The sequence below is a fragment of the Pecten maximus genome, chromosome 2 (assembly GCF_902652985.1).
Source record: "Pecten maximus chromosome 2, xPecMax1.1, whole genome shotgun sequence".
NCBI classification, from domain to species: Eukaryota; Metazoa; Mollusca; class Bivalvia; order Pectinida; family Pectinidae; genus Pecten; species Pecten maximus.
Window position 1 is genome coordinate 25,000,506 of NC_047016.1, and position 21,577 is coordinate 25,022,082.

Consider the following 21,577-nt stretch of genomic DNA (forward strand, 5'->3'; position numbering starts at 1 on the left):
GGACATCTGAAATTACAATTGATCTGTAGAAAGACAAATGAACAAGAACCCTACCCTATTTACACTAATGTTATGTATAGATGTGTTTCACATGGTTTTTCGCAGCTACATTTTTTGTAGATATATATATTGATTTCTCCAGCTTAAGCAAGTTACTGAATGATGACACGGTTTCCATGACGACTGGCTAGCAAGGTTACCATCAATTTTGTATCTTTTGAAAACAAAGCATACATGTTCAAATTAGATCAATAAAATAAAATAATTTTATTTTTAGTATTGTCAGCAAATTAAATTTACCGACGCTTAGTCAATATTAAACTTTTCTATAACGCGCATTGAAATTTGCACATATATCTTTCCAAGGTATATCTCTGAAACTAAGTTCTAGGAGAAATCACGAAAATATGTTCTGAAGTGTTTAAGTGGGTCCATGTTATGGGGCTGTCCCGACAATTTAACATTCAAATGGAAGCCTTTGTCATTTATTTTATTTCCTGTCTGTTTATCATAGGCGTTAAGGCGAGGAGATGTAAATATAAGTAATATTATATCCCTGTTATTTCTTGCAATGCAGCAATAACATGGAAGATAATTCATAAATTCATAAATTTCCGTTCAAATCAATTCGTTAAGTTTATATGAAATGCTAACAGTGAACAATATATTAAGAGCTTCGGCATAAATTATATAACATAGCTTCCTGTCTGGAGAAGAAGCAAGTAGTCCGGCTTCAGCGAGTGGATTTACAACTCTATAATGTTAATCATTTAAATCGAGTTATGACTTACAATGGACCCGCTCTAAAGCTATATAAAGACAAGGTCTACACCTCACGCTGAGCTCTGTAAACGGGGTAATAAATAGGAGTATTTATACAATGTATTATGCCGTCCTACTTGAAACGGGCTCATTCAGACGGAGTAATCAAATGATCACGTGGTCATAGGTCTATTTCACATTTTACCGGCGAGATTTTGCACACGGCCGCACCTTACAGAGAAGACAACCAAGCTGTACACTGCACACGGCGTTGGTTGAGGTAAATGTGAATCACCTTCTAGGAACATCATATAAAGGTAAACACGAAGTGGTCGTTTGACATTAGACCTATTACAGTCGTGCTGTTTGCGACACAGACCACCAAAATGAACATCTTTCTGGCGTGTATAGTTGTTTCTATTTTCAGTGGTATAAGGTCGGATGAAGTCGGCCATAGTCATTCACGGGTAGATCCGTTTGAACAAGTTTTGGGGATTTTACGTGTACAAAACGCGAGCTCAATTTCACTGACCACCCTTGACGATTTGATGATACAATTGTTCGGGAGATTTAAATGTCCAACACCAACTGTTAGTCCAACGAACCAATGTCTTAACCCACTGGTGAGTAATATTTACATGTACTTTCGGAAAAACTTAAATCTGTGTTACTTATGTCCATATTATCAGTCCTCTATATTGTACTTTCTAAATAATTCTAAGTAACTTGATTTTAGCCGATTAAACATAGCAATTTGTATTTCAGCTATTAATTGATGCCCCCTCCCCATCATAATAAATGAACATTTTTTTTAATATGTTAAATATTTTTACATTTAGACCTTTATGAAGGTGTGCTACATAATCTGTCTCGTCTTTAACAGTTTACTTATGAAAAGTTTAAGCCTGAACATAAATCACCACGCGACAGCTAATTGATCGATTATATATAAATGTATGTATATATGTCATTACGTATGCATGCTAGCGAGACCGAAACTCGCCTTCTGTAGTTTGGATAGATGAGCGTGTATGTAGTTTTGTATACAGATACATAAGTGACATTAAATTCTAAATTTTAAGCAAAATAGTATACCTTTACAGAAAAATCACCAACACAATATTATACTGGAATATCACTGATACAATATTACACTGACACACATTCTCTGTACAATATTATACTGACAAACTCTCTATACAATATTATACTGGAATATCACCGCTACAATTTATACTGGAATATCACTGATCGACATTATACTGACAAATTCTCTGTACAACATTATACTGATAAATTCCCGCTACAATATTATACTGACAAACTCTATACAATGTTATACTGACAAATTCCCGATACAATATTATACTGACAAATTCTCTATACAATGTTATACTGACAAATTCAATTATTCTCTATACAATATTATACTGACAAACTCTCTATCGGTAATATACTGACAAATTCTCTATACAATGTTATACTGACAAATTCTCTATACAATGTTATACTGACAAATTCAATTATTCTCTATACAATATTATACTGACAAACTCTCTATCGGTAATATACTGACAAATTCTCTGTACAACATTATACTGATAAATTCCCGCTACAATATTATACTGACAAACTATACAATGTTATACTGACAAATTCCCGATACAATATTATACTGACAAATTCTCTATACAATGTTATACTGACAAATTCAATTATTCTCTATACAATATTATACTGACAAATTCTCTATACAATATTATACTGACAAATTCTCTATACAATGTTATACTGACAAATTCAATTATTCTCTATACAATATTATACTGACAAACTCTCTATCGGTAATATACTGACAAATTCTCTATACAATGTTATACTGAAACATCACGGATACTATGATTTACTGAAACATCACGGATACTATGATTTACTGAAGCATCATCTACTCTTCAATAGACTGGATCCAACTTGACATGTATTTTAGATTACATGTATATGAATGTCTTTATTTGGAGCATGAGCTGATTTCGACCAACTGTGTCATTGTTTGACAAGCCATTACCCATGCCATTTCCATTCCTTAACATCAGCCATTATTTTCGGGAATTCAATAAAAAAAATTAATGCAAATATTCTAGCAATGTCCTTTTATATAATTTCCATGCGCGTATTCGAAAGACAATGAAACGTTCAATGCATACTTCTTAACTCTTTGCCCGTTTCGTTGTTGTTTAGATTAATGATACTGTACTGTGTAACATGGTTATAGAACCACCAGACGGGAAAACAAATGTGATTTCTAAGTTTACAATAAAGTGTTAACTATGTCAATCTGTATATAACAGGATACCATTACGGGAACGACATTTACACAAGGTGTCCCTAAGTATTATATAAAACTACTTTCTGTATTTAAACATGCATGTCGTTAACTTGATAAATGATCCGAGGTTTTACACATATCTGAAAAGGTTAATTTATATTTAAATACAACCCAGTATATCTCACGTGAGAACTTTATGGAACCACCGTGAGAATTTATGGAACTACCGTGAGAAGTTTATGGAACCACAATAAATAGGTGAAAATCAAATTTGTCACGTGGAAATGTCCTGGTGTTCTTCATGTCCCGGTGTCATCAGTCATCGTTATTGGGCGACGCTCGTCACATGTCATACACTAAATATGTTATGGATCGTGTTACAAAGTGTAGACTTCGTAGATTATAAGTCATCGGTAATAACTGTGTAGCGTAGGAGTCGGTCACTTTAGACAGGTGCGTCTGTTCCTGTATTTAGCCATACCACTTCTGACGTGTGTCATTCATGACAGATATGTCCGCAATAAACATTTTTATATACATTCAGTATTCAGTAGCGTAGCATCTCTTTGGTGTACCAGTATGGATTTGTTTTGGGCGTCGTCACATAATCGACCAGCACAATATGTACATAATTAGTTATAAACACGATCCGATAAACCCAACCAACATCAACCAGGAACAGATATTAAAAACCTAGGAAATTGACATACAATTGGTACGGTCTGTATATTTCTGTGATGTCAGTAAATATAGGAACCGTCTGATATACATTGAATGCTGTTCTTTGGCATTCGTTGCATGATATTTTGTAAGACGATGAACTCGAGAGCAAGGACTTAAAGTGTTCATAATTTTTATGTAGAATTACATGTGCCATCTAGGTAAACTAAGAAAACCTGTATATATCTATTTAAAGTAACACAAACTTCCAGCCAGTACAGTAACATAGTAACATTTGATATGTCTAGAGGTCGTTTTGGTATTTCCTTTTGTTATTCACAATAGATTGAAACGAATATTGTAGTAGCTAGTGTTGAAGTGACAACATACACCACTGTTGTTATGTTTTGGTGACGTCATTAATGACCGATCGCTTGTCAGTGAAGACAGTGTGTGTTCATTGTTACGGAGAGTTAAAATGCATGTCCTCAGGCTAGCTCTGACGGGCCGACATGACGGCAATGTTTATGAGACGGCTTTGTCAGTCATGTGACTCTGTGGTTGTACAAGATCAGTGGAATCACGCGAATTCCATAATTCAATTCAATTCATTTATTGACTTTAGGTCTATGACCCATCAGTACATAAATTGATATACATGTATTTATATATGTATATACATGTATATATAAATGAATACAACATGTATTATAATAAAATTACAAAACGTAATTGACTTATTATAATTAAATACGGAAACCGATTAACCGACATATGTACTATATTATGAGGAATATTAATCAACCATATTGTCTACTGGCAACATCAGCAAAAAATACATTGTATTCCACTTAATCTTACAAGGGCTTACAAGGGCTGCGCCCAATCACAGAATTGATACTAATTATATTACACTGTTACAGAATAAGGATTCTAGGAGAACTTTTATAACAGTCAGTCAGAGAGACATGGAAAAAAAGTATCAGATAATACCATTTGGTAAACACGACAGACGGACACCGGGAGGTTCAACAATTATAAGTACACTATTATGCAATAACGTGTTACATCAAAACTCAACACCTACACAAACCACGTATATTTACACAATTCTGCAGCTAAAAGCTTCTTTGATAAATCTTCCTAGCAAATTCAGTAGAATTGCAGTGTTACTTTATTAACCATATGTTTGTATAGATCACATTTACTCGACATATGTAATGAGTTAAACAATGTCTGAGAGGCCTGGTCATTAATTCTTTCTTTCCATATAAAGTAGTTCAGGCCGTGTGATGTTTGAATTACAAAACCGTGTGCCAAAACAGATAGCGATGTCCCTTACGTGCTGAACTATAGTAGATAGATATCTGGTTCCTACGGATAGTCGTCTCCAAACGTACATTTTTTGTATACTGTGACATAGAATACCAACTTCGAACTGACGTAGACATAATGACAGATAATATTTAGGTATGAATATGGATATCAGGATGATCTTTTGAATTTCAGCTGTTGCATTTTATGCTATATATAATCTGAGACCTACATTTATACCACAGATATGTATATATGTGATATATACGTCTCTGATATAATACATATATAGTATGTATATATTGGTTTATCAAAACGGAAGCTGATAGATATTTTTCGAAGTATTCTTAGTTGTTTTAATTGTGTACGTTGTGTTTATTATTCCCCGACATCGTGGCCATGGAGATATATAAATTGGTTCCTTCCGTCCGAACGGATTCAATTTCCACACGAAATCCTTTAAAGGAATGTCAATGATAGGATTTCGATGATATTTGCTTGGTAGACTTACAATGTATTTCCTAAATCACTCGCTCAAGTTTGATTATCGGCATGTTCCGTGCATATTTAATGAGGCTGCTGTGATCTGATTGGCTGATTGTTTTACCGACACGATATCTTTTGAAGGAATGATAGAATTTTGATGAAACTGGCTTGGTAGACAAGATACTAATTGCGTTGATAATTTTCACAGGAACTTGATGACTGAACACAAACACATATAATGGTTCTTGATGCTATATTATATGTTTCATGTTTGTATGCATGTTGCCTACTTTAATTTCATCTAATACAATATTTGCATGGGCGAGGGATCGTGACGACTATATTCTGGTTTGGAGTGGTGTCGTCAGGGGCTCTCTCGTGTTATTGTCACATGTTGTTAATAACGCCTTGGGCAAAGACTATTTTATGAATGTCTCGGTGTAAATGACGGAAATTATATTTGCATAAATATACAGTGATAAAGGGCCCGATTATATATCTTCATCAAATATTCAGCGTAAATGAATACAGAAATGAAATTTATAAATATAATATTTTTACCCTTTCTAGTATCGTATCATATTTTGATGAACTTCATTAATTTGAGAGTACTTAATGACAGAGATGAACGAGAATCATCGGATGGTTTACTATCTAAAGTCTCAGAAACACTTCATTTAGATTGTTCAAACGTTCAAACGTCTATTAAACTTGAAGCCTTATGGCTCAAAAGTGCCTATGTACATAGAAACATCAATTCCAACAACACATATACAATATGTAAGTTAGAAAATGTTCAAAGCTATTTAAATCTATATCCCCGAATAGACTAGTGGTCTATTATGGACATTTTGGATGTATCGTTATCCGTTTGACATGGTCTTAAAATCGGGAGAGTCATGCAGATTGAAATAGCTAGCAGGGAATGTGTTAATGTCAATGTTTGTCAGTGAACATTGACCTTGGTATGTCTGAGCATTGACCTTGGTTTGTCAGTAAACATTGACATTGTTTTGTTAGTTAACATTGACCTTGGTATGTCAGTGAGCATTGACACTGACCTTAGTTTGTCCGTGAAACCTTGGTTTGTCGGTGAACATTGGCCTTGGTTTTTCGATGAACATTGACCTTGGTTTGTCGGTGAACATTGACCTTGGTTTGTCGGTGAACATTGACCTTGGTTTGTCGGTGAACATTGACCTTGGTTTGTCGGTGAACATTGACCTTGGTTTGTCGGTTAACATTGACCTTGGTTTGTCGGTTAACATTGAATTTGTATAACCTGAGGTAGTAACATGTTGGTGTGTTTACTTAGTTAACAATCATAACGGCCATGTTTTGTATTTATTTCATTGAAAGGTCAAAGGACTATATAACTAAAATTAAGATAACTCTTTAAGTGACTGGCCAATACAGTTGTCATACAGTTGTCATAGTAACGAATATACCCGATTCCGGGGGTATGATCTCTTGTATAAGGATTTTGTATAAAGGTAAAACCATCCGATAAATAATTACCACATTCTTGTAGATATATTGAATGTTGATGTATATAGAAAGTGTATTTTGAGAAGGCATCCGATGGTCGATATTCCCGTTTATTGCCACAATAACGATATACGTTTTTAAAAAAGTCCACCACATCCTTGTTCAATTCCATCCAGTTAAAATCACGCTGAAGCACGGAACATCTGTATGACTCTGTCCACATTCACCATTAGGTTTATTCTATATGTATTACTAAATTCATATCTAAATATGATACCGACTTGTATGTCTGAAACGTAGTACGGGCAATGATTTCAATGTTTGTGTTCGAGCCTTTGTAAAATAAGTCATGCATGCTACCCTTCACGTCACGTATAGATGAAATCTCAGCCGATGTATGACAAACAATCATGTGGAAAAACAAACAATAGACCGATCATCGTGACTCAAATGACGCAATGTTACTTACCCAATAAATACATCAATATAACGTCATATTTACAACAGAGCAGGCCTTTTACTGCATTGTACTACATGTAGAGGCAAAACGTCAGTCTATATGAATTGTTCATTTCTCCATTACCAACAGGTCCTAGGCGGGACACCGCTATCATCGACATCAGGTGATTAGTACAAATTCTTTGTGTCAGTATCTACATCCAAATGAGTTACGAAAACAAGGAATAGTTCACGTAAATATCTGGGATAGTGTAGGGAATTCAAAATTCTGGGTCAAAAACTCGACTGGGTATTTATTTGGAACACTTAAAACTCTTTCCCCTCCGGTAAATATCCTTTTATATCGACCCAAATATAGATTAGATCTTATAACATAGACTATTATTAATAAGAATCTCACAGACATAAACGGTCACGTGACTTACAAGACTACATTCACGTCTCTTTCAATAAAATCTCACTAAGAATGTTTTTCAAAATGGTAGTTTGGTACTTCACGCCAGTATAGTTATCAAAAAGCATTTAAAACCAAATTTTAGGTGTTTTTTTTTTCTTTTAAAGTCCCCCTCACTTACTTATTGCCTTCACAAACGAATGTGAATGAGGAGTAGCGTTTTGAAAGAAAAACTTTGCGAACGACACAATGCGCACGACGACGGATGAAACACCATGGCAAAGGTCATTTTCGGGTGAAATGGCCTAATAATCTAAACAATATCAGCATCAGATATGTAGATTCAGTTTCAAGATATTTATAATGAGACCCGATACAGCTGAAGGTCGTATTTAAACACGGATCTATAAGGGGTTTTGTGCGGATTGACTACAATTTTGTTCACGATGTACTTCTACTGGCGCACCTCATACAATTTACATTTATCTTATTTCGGAAATATATAACTATTTTTTAATCCTTATGCAACGCGTATTTGTTTAATTGAGCGTTTAAAGTTCAGCAGAAATGTTCACCCACCTAGAAATTATAATAACACGCAACAGCTAACTCCCTCTCTGGAGACGAATTACATGATAGGTAGCTCAAGTCTGCCAGCGTCAAAGATGTCGGTATATAGCTACCTATGGCCTAATGATAATGGTCGTTCTTCGAGTGTACTTCTTTTATTTTTATTTTTCCATTTTGATTATAATCTCGCATTTCTAGTGGCACTTTTGTCCATGGTAAACTTTCAGTTCACGGTATGGTACATGCATGTGTTATGTTCGTTTGTAACAAGACAGTGGACATTCCTTTCACTAACTTTGTCGGAAATTATGCTGGCATGGTTGACATTAAATATTTCTTTAAAACCAGATATTTGTAATGCTAAAAACTTAAGTTATGAACGACTCCATGGGTATATTTTCTGTTAGCATAAGGATTGTACAAACAATACATTAGTCAATAGCAAGTACTTTGTCGGTTTAATACATACGTTTATAACGGAACACTTGTTTTACCTAGCGGACACTAGTTGAACCCTGAATGAACAAAAGGACCCCATTACGTAATCGATATGCACTTGAAGGTCGTCTGCATTAGAGTGTAAAAAAGCGGTTTTCAGCATAACGCCCAACTAAGGTTTACAACTTCCTGGTTGACGGCTAGAATAGATGGTAAATACGTTGATATTACCTGTGTTGTACCTGCCAAACAAAATCCAGAAGCATGCGTGATGTTCGTACCCAGACAATACCCCTGTGTTCTGGACCAGACAGAATATCACTTTATCTGATAGACCACAGGTCAGATCATTTCCTTATACATGCAGATGGCACAATGTAAAGTGCCAACTAGTTACAGGTTAAACCAGTCTGTAACTAGTTGGTACACTGTAACAAATGGTACATTGTACCAAGTGACACACTGTAACACGTGGTAAATTGTAACAAGTAGTAAACTGTAACAAGTAATACACTGTAACAAGTGGTAAATTGTAACAAGTGGTAAATTGTAACAAGTGGTAAATTGTAACAAGTGGTAAACTGTAACAAGTGGTAAACTGTAACAAGTGGTAAATTGTAACAAGTGGTAAACTGTAACAAGTGGTAAACTGTAACAAGTGGTAAACTGTAACAAGTGGTACACTGTAACAAGTGGTAAACTGTAACAAGTGGTAAACTGTAACAAGTGACACACTGTAACAAGTGGTAAATTGTAACAAGTGGTAAATTGTAACAAGTGGTAAATTGTAACAAGTGACACACTGTAACAAGTGACACACTGTAACAAGTGGTACACTGTAACAAGTGGTAAATTGTAACAAGTGACACACTGTAACAAGTGACACACTGTAACAAGTAATACACTGTAACACGTGGTAAACTGTAACAAGTGGTAAACTGTAACAAGTGGTAAACTGTAACAAGTGACACACTGTAACAAGTGGTACACTGTAACAAGTGGTAAATTGTAACAAGTGACACACTGTAACAAGTGGTAAATTGTAACAAGTGACACACTGTAACAAGTGACACACTGTAACAAGTGGTAAATTGTAACAAGTGGTAAACTGTAACAAGTGGTAAATTGTAACAAGTGGTAAATTGTAACAAGTGGTACACTGTAACAAGTGGTAAACTGTAACACGTGGTACATTGTAACAAGTGGTAAACTGTAACAAGTGGTAAACTGTAACAAGTGGTAAACTGTAACAAGTGGTACACTGTAACAAGTGGTAAACTGTAACAAGTGGTAAATTGTAACAAGTGGTAAATTGTAACAAGTAATACACTGTAACAAGTGACACACTGTAACAAGTGGTAAACTGTAACAAGTGGTACACTGTAACAAGCGGTAAACTGTAACAAGCGGTAAACTGTAACAAGCGGTAAACTGTAACAAGTGGTAAACTGTAACAAGTGGTAAATTGTAACAAGTTGTAAACTGTAACAAGTAATACACTGTAACAAGTGGTAAACTGTAACAAGTGGTACACTGTAACACGTGGTAAACTGTAACAAGTGGTAAACTGTAACAAGTGGTAAACTGTAACAAGTGGTAAACTGTAACAAGTGGTACACTGTAACAAGTGGTAAACTAACAAGTGGTAAATTATAACAAGTGGTACACTGTAACAAGTGGTACACTGTAACACATGGTAAACTGTAACAAGTGGTACACTGTAACAAGTGACACACTGTAACAAGTGACACACTGTAACAAGTAATACACTGTAACACGTGGTAAACTGTAACAAGTGGTAAACTGTAACAAGTGGTAAACTGTAACAAGTGACACACTGTAACAAGTGGTACACTGTAACAAGTGGTAAATTGTAACAAGTGACACACTGTAACAAGTGGTAAATTGTAACAAGTGGTAAATTGTAACAAGTGGTAAACTGTAACAAGTGATAAATTGTAACAAGTGACACACTGTAACAAGTGACACACTGTAACAAGTGGTACACTGTAACAAGTGGTAAATTGTAACAAGTGACACACTGTAACAAGTGACACACTGTAACAAGTAATACACTGTAACACGTGGTAAACTGTAACAAGTGGTAAATCGTAACAAGTGACACACTGTAACAAGTGGTAAACTGTAACAAGTGGTAAACTGTAACAAGTAATACACTGTAACAAGTGGTAAATTGTAACAAGTGGTACACTGTAACAAGTGGTAAACTGTAACACGTGGTACATTGTAACAAGTGGTAAACTGTAACAAGTGGTAAACTGTAACAAGTGGTAAACTGTAACAAGTGGTACACTGTAACAAGTGGTAAACTGTAACAAGTGGTAAATTGTAACAAGTAATACACTGTAACAAGTGGTACACTGTAACAAGTGGTAAACTGTAACAAGTGGTAAACTGTAACAAGTGGTACACTGTAACAAGCGGTTAACTGTAACAAGCGGTAAACTGTAACAAGTGGTAAACTGTAACAAGTGGTAAACTGTAACAAGTGGTAAACTGTAACAAGTGGTACACTGTAACAAGTGGTACACTGTAACAAGTGGTAAACTAACAAGTGGTAAATTATAACAAGTGGTACACTGTAACAAGTGGTAAACTGTAACAAGCGGTCAATTGTAACAAGTGGTAAACTGTAACAAGTGGTAAACTAACAAGTGGTAAATTATAACAAGTGGTACACTGTAACAAGTGGTAAACTAACAAGTGGTAAATTATAACAAGTGGTACACTGTAACAAGTGGTAAACTGTAACAAGCGGTCAATTGTAACAAGTGGTAAATTGTAACAAGTGGTAAACTGTAACAAGTGGTAAATTGTAACAAGCGGTAAACTGTAACAAGCGGTAAACTGTAACAAGCGGTAAACTGTAACAAGTGGTAAACTGTAACAAGTGGTAAATTGTAACAAGTGGTACATTGTAACAAGCGGTCTAGCAGCATAAGTCTATTGGCATTTATCAAGGGACAAAAGTCCAGGGGCATACGTCTAGTAACATAATTATTTTAGTATAAGTCTAGTAGCATAAGTCTAGTAACATAATTCTATGGGCATAATTCAAGTTTCGTAAGCCTAGTGGCATGAGTCTAGTAGCATAATAAAGTGTTTAATGAACTTTTAAGTTTTATGTTTTACTTCTAGTTACCCTTATAAAGTTGAAAGAAAGTCAATACTAGTTTCTCTTTATGATTTAGCTAGATCGTCAGAATTTCTGGTAAGCTGACATTGTTCTCTAGAGAATTGGCAACGATAATGTTCTCTTGAGAGAAATAAAAGTTATTCAAAGTGAATTGATGAATTCATCATCTCTGGGTTCTGAACATGACATTCATATCGTACACATTCAATCTCTAGACTCTGAACAGGAAATTCATACCGTACACATTCAATCTCTAGACTCTGAACAGGAAATTCATACCGTACACATTCAATCTCTAGGTTCTGAACAGGACATTTATATCGTACACATTCAATCTCTAGACTCTGAACAGGAAATTCATATCGTACACATTCAATCTCTAGGTTCTGAACAGGACATTTATATCGTACATATTCAATCTCTAGACTCTGAACAGGACATTCATATCGTACACATTCACATCTTTTAAATGGGATAACTTACCTGTATTTTCTATTTTGCTAACGATGAGTCATTTTATGTATTTTGACTTAAGACATGATGTGACAGGCTCCGGATATAAAGACCCTGTTCCTAGCCATAGACTTGGAAATAGTCACGGTAATGAAAAGAGGAGTGCGGTTAAGCGCGACATCTTGATAATTACATATATTTCTTTTTTAATCTTGTCTCGTTTGAGAGTTTATCAACATAATATTTATTCCCTAACTCTAATCAAGGATATTTTATTTTCTGTAACACGCAGGCTATGTTTTAATTCATTTAAGTAGAGACACACTTCAAAATAAAATCGCTTGACAATACCATTACTCCAGGCATAATGATGGACATCAGCAAGTTTGCTCTTTTACACACTTATACTCGTCCTCGTTTTATTCACTTCAGTTTGATGTTAAGGAAACAACGCAGTTATTTAACAGATAGAAAAAAAGACCAATAACGATAATCCCGGAATTCAATAATCAAAGCAGATGTTTAAAGATTCGATTATGACCACGAGGGAGATTGTAAGAAGTTCAAAACAGGAGATGTTTGAAGATTTGATTATGACCACGATGATATTGGAAGAAGCTCAAAACAGGAGATGTTAGAATATTTGATTTTGACCAAGAGAGAGATTGGAAGAAGTTCAAAACAGGAGATGTTTGAAGATTTGATTATGACAACAAGAGAGAGATTGGAAGTAGATTTTTTGAAAGCATGTTCTCTAGCAAGTTTCAAACAAACGACCATGACATTCGTTAATGTTATATCAACAAATTTAATTATTTTCAATGTTATTTTTCGACAGAAAAACAAAGGAATGATAAATAAATATCACCTTTTTAATCATTGTTAATTTGTTTACAGGACTCTGTATCAACATTTACCAGATACTCTTCGTTTTGGTCCTGTAGCACATGGCAATCATACCGTTAAAATTCAGATGGCATGCAATTTTATTTATCTGGACATAAAGCACCAGATCTACATACAGCTAAAATACTTGAAAGATATATTTGAAAATTCATAGTATATTCAATTCATAGATAAACATTGGAGTGAGGCGATGTATTTGATGCCCAGTGCATTTCGAACATTTATAGAGATGCATAAACTAATGACGTAACTGGAAGATGAAATGTCAAGATAAAATACATTTCAGATCATATCTATTAAAAGCATGATTTAGTTATAACTTATTTATAGAAAAAAATGATATGTAAGACTCGATACGATCAGTGTGAACAGCTTTCTGGAATAATTACTAATGGGTCATACGTGGGGTATAACTCCATCTTCACAGATCCGCAATCTAATGGGTAAATTAAAGTTGATCTGAGTAAGGCATGATGTTGTCATGGCTTCAACACAAAACTGACATTTTATATTTAATGAAAAATCTGAGATTTTTTTCCGGTTATCAACATTTCTCCTCATATTCATTTCTTTCTGGGTCACCGCCTAGGTGACATCAACGTTGGCGTGACCAATTTCCATATGTCACGTTGTGTGACCACATTTACACGGTCGGACAAAAGGTCTGACATGAAGTCTGTGTATTCAAGAATACAACACGACCTGGGGCCGACATAAAGGATACGTGATCTCTCTAACCAGTCAGACATTCCTGAACATACATAAACAAGTCATGTTTAAGATGTACATTTGTATGGCTGAAATCTCCCTGTTTGTGTAGTAATATCTTACTTCACTTGGTCGGACAGCAGCAGTCCTGGATGAGATTTTTATAAAATAAAAAAAAAAAAAACGTTAAATTAACTATGTAAATCAATCTTGTTGGTCAATATAGAAGCGTGCGAGAGGTCTTACTGTGGGCGGAAACCTGTGTACCCACGTGATCGGGCAGGTGATCATATGCATCTTAACGTCCGATTGGGAAAAATCGAACACCATCCGCCTATGTTAAGGCAAGTGTTTTTAGCTTACCGGTTACGCGTGACCTGATCTAACGTCCGCGTCGGCGTCACACCCAACTTTAAAGTTTTTATGGGTAAGATTTTGAAAAGCTTGTAAGTCCAAAAGTATACACCTCACCCCTTTCTAATTTTGTTTATACATTCATTAGAGGTCTAGAAGTGAAGGTTTGGCAAATCATGCAGAAAAAAAAAATGTGATTTTTTCACATTTTACCATTTTGTGGACTTAATACTTTTGGCACCAAAACCCGCTTTAAAGATTTGGGGTAAGTTTTTGGAAAGCTTGGAAGTCCACACCCTTCTAATTTGGTTTATACATCTATTAAATGTCTATTAGCGATATTATGTGACGTACAATTTCAAAATGACATGCTTATACATACATCAAAAATAAATACATAGTGTGATTGCTGCCGCCGATGAGCTTTCGCAATCATTGATTACACTTGTAACACTGTGCCAAAATAAGAGACATTTGAACAATAGTGGTCTGCATCCCTAGTCACATTAACAGTATAATTATATTTTAGGGTGAAAAGACCGGCCCCTTATCCAATACGAATAACACTATGCTGGACTGCTGGGATACCTATGTTTCGTTTGTGTTAATACTTAATTGTTGTGGCACGCTAGCCTAACCTTTTCCATACATTTAGAAGCTGGTGACGTATATTGAAGTACATCATCCTTTTGCTATAAATAGCAGGATATGACCACCTGTTATCAATTACAATCAACTGTGACCACTCCAGGAAATATATGATGCCCAGCCTAAACTGGTGTCACAAAAAGACACGAGTTACATATCTCATATAAATACACTACCATCGTACACACATGTATATAACACGTGGTCAAAGGTTTCAGGAGTAGGGAATACATTGATAAATTATACTCCATATACTAATCATAAATGTCATCCGGGGCAAGGAGGTTATTCTGTTGAAAGGCAGCGAGTCTTTTGTGAAGTTTTCGGTTTACAATGTATCCTGACCACCAAATGCAGTCTTGGATGCAGATATTGTCGTGCTGATGAGTAAATAAACAAAGATACGTTAAAAATTCAATTGATATCTCAAGCACGTACATTTTTACATACAACTTTAGGTACAAATGTTTAAATATATCATGTACACGTGTCACTAAAACGCATGGCATGTTACTTCTGGTAAACTATCTAAGCCACACCAACGATTTGTGAACTATTTTAATCTCTATCCAACAAACATTTTGTGACCTATTTAAGGCTCTACCCACTAACATTTTGTGTCCTATTTAAGACACTACCTACCAACATTGTGTGTCCTATTTAAGACATTACCCACCACTGTGTTATGTATGTGACCTATCTAAGACATTACCCACCACTGTGTTATATTTTGATATCTATGTAAGACCTTATCGTTCCTTCTGATTGACGCATGTACACAGATTAACTTTTGTTTCACAAGTCTATAACAAAACGTTTATTAGAGTTTACAGTTTTGACACAGTCCAAATACTGTATACCTTAGATAGATATTACAGCAGTAACTCTAGACTTAAAACATCAACACTAATTCCTCTGCTTTGTTTTATACTCTCTCGTTGTCTTAAGGATCTTCTCTTCTGAGGTTTCAGTCACGATGAAGTCTCGTTTCGATCTTGCACAAAGCGTTTTTGTTATGCATAACAAAAAATGGCAATTGTATAGCAAGATTGCATCTGAAAATTGTGTCAAAATTTCTGACTTCATAATAAGTAGATTTGTTTTTAGAAGAATTTCTAAAGAATGGTCCATTAGGCGGTCGTTTTGAAAATTGCTGTTTGTGGCATTTTGTGCAAGGTTCACATTTTTGGACTTAAACTGTTTCACTAAACCCATCATTGCGTTGACAATTTTGAATGTTTCTAATTCATTTTTGCTGTAAATCTTTGTTCAATTCAATGAAAAAACTTAGAACAAAGTGGGAAATTACATATGTTAAGCGTGTTATTTTCACATTTTAGAGCAACTGGAGCACTTCAAAACTATTTTCCCCCAAAAAACTGAAAAATAACAAATATTAGTTCAGAACAAAAAGTAAGCTCGCTGACCACACATTTTTGCATCAGTCTTAGAAAGAAAAAATCCCTTTCCCGTTTGATCTGCAACATATCTTATAAAAGTTTGTCAGCAGAACTGTTTATATTAAACGTCGTTAAATCTAGAAAAAATGGTGAAAACTTGGGTATTTTATACTTCAAAATGTGGGGGTAGGGGTTACATTAATTGCTATTCTGATCTAAAATAATTGGCTTGATCAATTTAACTTCTAAACTTAAAAAGAATATGCTAGTTTTGTACATTGCAAGAACATTCATACGTATCTGATAATACACGTTTAAGATATTGCTTTGATTTGCTGTGTGTATGGTCAAAACAGCAGATTTCACGTAAAATCACATATTATGTGATTTTCTTTTCATTTTTTATATGTCTGTACTCTCGCATTTAAATGAAGTATAACATTTAAAAGGTTAGTCATCAGAAAAGTTTGACTTTTCACCTAGTCAGATCCTTAGTGCAATTTTAAATGTCAAACATTTGTGTTACATTGGTGACTCTTTATATCCTTTTTTATCAAACTTTGTCAACCTTTTACAGTGTCTGAGTAGCAATGAGCTTTTCACGGCTCTTGGGATCGCCGTTGGAGATGACTTGCTGGAGGAGGATTTCGGTAAACTGTCGACCATGCTACTGTTTCACGTCCTGACGATACAGGACCACTGCTATCAGAATGTGTCAGTAGCTGGTGATTCTCACAACTATAGGACAAAGCTCAAGCTTCTCCTTGACACGGACTCTGACGACAGCATAAACTTCGACGAACTGTCTTCCGCGTTAATAGATTTGGACGACACATACGATGATGATGAACACGATGACGATGATCACGATGACGACGATGATCATAGTGATGATGATCATGACGACGATCACGATGACGATCACACTGACGATCACGATGACGACCACGATGATGACCACGATGATGACCACGATGACGATCACAATGATGACCATGATGGTGACCACGATGATGATCATGATGATGATCACGATGATGATCACGATGACGATCACGATGACGATCATGATGATGACCACGATGACCACGACGACGATGATAACGAAATCAAAGCAAAGGCAACAAAAGATAAGGTAGGTGACCAGACTCGTAAAAGCCCTAACATTTTCTGTATATGAAATGTGGTATTTCAAACAACTTTGCATGGTATCGTAATACCACGAGCGAGAGTAGTAATCTATTACGTATAACATACCTGTATATATATGTCAAATTTACAATTTAATTTGTTATACAACAGATATATTTTAAACTTTGATATTTCCGTTTGGGTTCAATTTCGTGATTTTGATAGGTAAACCATACGCGTGGGGGCGGTTTTTCGCGATCTATGTATGTATATGCACCTTCTGCATGGGTTCCACATACATCACAAAATAATACAATACGTGTTGTGTCGGGGAGATGGGTGGCCTTTACGTATTAAGCGTAAATGTCCCATTCGCGTTAATCCACGTTTACAATGTATTATAACTACTGCATTGATAAGGAAATGGTGGTATTATTGTATAACTATCAAAATAACTCCTATGGCTTTGTATTTTGATTGTAATATCGTCCTATATATAGTTCAACCGTTTTACAAACTTATCCATAAACTATCTAAAGATAATTTTCACTATCTTGATTAAAATTCTAGCATAAATTATATCTAAATTTCCAATTAATTTAATTTGAATGCAATTCATTATTGTAGTGAGCGAGATGAATCATACTTTCTATGAGTATTTCAAATTGCATACACATAACTGTATTTGAAATTTAAGCTGTTTACATGATTTGCCCCTGTTTTCACGCATGTCAATATTATGTTCCTTAAACATTTAATTCAATACTTACGTGTATGTTTATTCTGTTTCATTGTTATACTCGGACCTTTCTTCCGATGACAGTGGAATATTCACTACATACTTCTCATCTCTGACAAATATCTATTTACTACAGTCCACTGCACACTAATCCCCCTTCCATGGTCAATTGTGATCACGTGACAAGTTCGTTTGTTAAATCAAGTTTCAAGTTTATTTAAACTTTTGGCCAGTAACTCATCAGAATACATATACAAACAATGTATACAATGGATAACATACAGAGAATGAAGACAATGCTATTCATTTGTACTACCCTTTACTTGTTTGCCTCAAAGGTTCAAAATTTTTAGTTACAAAGCATATCTCTGCTTACAGAACAAATCAATGAAAATTTGAACTGGTCCTATTTATTTTGTAAGGTAACTTGTTAAGATTCTGCACAATTTATTAAATACATTTATACAATACTTATATACCTTTAAGAGGGGTTTCCAAGGAGGCTGTTAGGAGTTGTATACCTTGATTTTAAAAAAAATGTCGTTTTATCAATGATAGTTCATCTTGGATTGTTCAATCTTGGTCGTTCACGAGGGGGAAACCTAAGAACATTTCACGTTTTTGTGGCATGATTAAGCGGTCGTTCGTGTTAGCGGGGTGGTCGTTTAGAAGGGGTAATTTATTGTTGAAAAACGTTGGTGAACCAGAAACTCGGTCGCATACAAGGGGTGGTCGTTCTTGAGAGTGGTCGTAAAAAAATATTTTGTTACAAAATATCCGGTAAATGGATTTAACGGAACATCATCAAGTTCTACATTTTTTTAACTATCAATTGATTATCTGGCCTAGTTGAAATTACTTTTCACTTCAACACTGTAGTAAAATAATTATTTGAAGCAGATAGTGTAAAGTTTTCAGATTATGAGGTCTTTAACACATATTTCATCAATATATTTTTCTCGTCCTAAGTAAACTTTTTAATTCAGTATACAGCATGTTGTTACTGACCGATGACCTTTTGAAAAGATGAATAACACATTCAACTTAACTTCATTTGTTACATAAGTAATGTAAAACCTTTGTAGTTTAGGGTATGAAGGTTGTCCTGATGTTTTTAATCACCCATTCTCTGTGTTTTAGTTTGGACGTGTGATTTAGTTATTGCATGGTTTCTCGTCATTTAGGACTTATTATGCTCCCGTTTGCTAAAAAAAATGTAATGATATATACTTCCCAATTAAATTATATAATGAAATAGACAGAGAGACAAAACAGCACCAATTACACGATAGTCTATACAGGTTAGAGACACTCACAAAATTGTTTCATTGGAACAAATTTATTTGCACTGAACATTCAAAAATATGTTTATTGTGTACGTTTGAGTATCGAAAATTTCATATCCCACAGGAAACTCCAGCTTTGAGTACTGACATGTAATCAAAATTGTAAATCTAATTCGAATTCGATAAAAATGAATAAACTGTGATAAACTATAAGTAGTGTCTACATATTAAGTACAATACCAAATAAGACCAGGTGTTCGGGGAGGGGAAGTCTTCTGCTTCATCGGTGACACTGTCAGATAAATTTAGGTCAAATCCAGGTAACGTTATGTTCTCTAAATGAGAACGGGATAAGACTGGTACATTCAGCCATATACTGCATTCATCAGTATAACGTATATACAGCCATATACTGCATTCATCAGTATAACGTATATATAGCCATATCCTGCATTCATCAGTATAACGTATATATAGCCATATACTGCATTCATCAGTATAACGTATATATAGCCATATACTGCATTCATCAGTATAACGTATATACAGCCATATACTGCATTCATCAGTGTAACGTATATATAGCCATATCCTGCATTCATCAGTATAACGTATATATAGCCATATCCTGCATTCATCAGTATAACGTATATATAGCCATATACTGCATTCATCAGTATAACGTATATATAGCCATATACTGCATTCATCAGTATAACGTATATATAGCCATATACTGCATTCATCAGTGTAACGTATATACAGCCATATACTGCATTCATCAGTATAACGTATATATAGCCATATACTGCATTCATCAGTATAACGTATATATAGCCATATACTGCATTTATCAGTATAACGTATATATACAGCCATATACTGCATTTATCAGTATAACGTATACAGCCATATACTGCATTTATCAGCATAACATACGTTCGTAATGCACTGCTTCTAGTGACACAATGAATCAGTAGGTAATATTCTGTGTGATGAGACCACAGTTAGATGACTACTTACGAAAAATCCTTGATTTTTTGCAGTGTCTCAGTGCCGGTCAATTATTTGACGAGCTTGACCTTAGTATTTCTGTGGGGTTAGATTCAGACCTGATGGACGACATGTCTGCTCTGCTGATATACCATTTCCTGTCCCGTAAGTATGCCCATACCGTACTACAGTGACTTACACTATATATCACTGTGATTACCGACACAAAGATGGTGGCGCTATGATTCAGTTATAGTTCCATAGTAAATATGACCATACAACACTTATGGTTAGCCTAATTATTGACCATTATTTTGGCTTTCAGATGACAAACTAAATCTAATAGGATGCAGGGAATTACCGAGACCAGGTTTCTTAAGGGAAAAGTTTGAAGATTTCGTCGACGTGTCTGACACGGATACCTTCAAACTCACTGGTATGTAACTTCGACTTACGTAGATCGACATAAAGTGAAATACTGACAAAATGAGTAGAACTCTGGTCACCAGTATTTTTTGGTCTCCTGTGTTGCCAATAATGATAGATGTAGATGTAGCAACATCTGAGCAAACAAAAGTAAAAGCCGAATTCCCGCCATGTGATATACTATTTACATCGGTATAATTATGGGTTGATTGTTCAAATCATTTTGATTTTAAACAAATAAATAATTTCATTTCATTTTCATTGATTATAATTATATTCTACAACAATTGTCATCAGCTCTGAGGAGAGTAATGAAAAAGCTAGATCTGGAGTCTGGTTCTGTAAAGGAGATGGAACATCCCATTGACGACGGACACGATCATAGACGCCGGAAGCGGTCGGCTTCCACACCAACAGATATGCAAGCTGTAAGTTTTAAAAATGCATTTTGGTAATCACTTATCTGTAAAAGCATTACT

At 34.9% G+C, this 21,577-nt stretch overlaps 1 protein-coding gene across 1 annotated transcript in view; it reads left to right on the forward strand.

Annotated features, from left to right (window-relative positions):
* Positions 1-1,013: 1,013 nt before the first annotated feature.
* LOC117321599 (zinc transporter ZIP6-like) overlaps positions 1,014-21,577 on the forward strand; it is a 31,286-nt gene continuing 10,722 nt past the window's right edge. Inside the window, exons 1-5 of the mRNA XM_033876071.1 lie at positions 1,014-1,385; positions 17,101-17,658; positions 20,726-20,837; positions 20,998-21,108; positions 21,396-21,526. Coding sequence (XP_033731962.1) covers positions 1,149-1,385; positions 17,101-17,658; positions 20,726-20,837; positions 20,998-21,108; positions 21,396-21,526 — 1,149 coding nt within the window. The 5' untranslated portion in view covers positions 1,014-1,148. The remainder of the gene's footprint in view (positions 1,386-17,100; positions 17,659-20,725; positions 20,838-20,997; positions 21,109-21,395; positions 21,527-21,577) is intronic.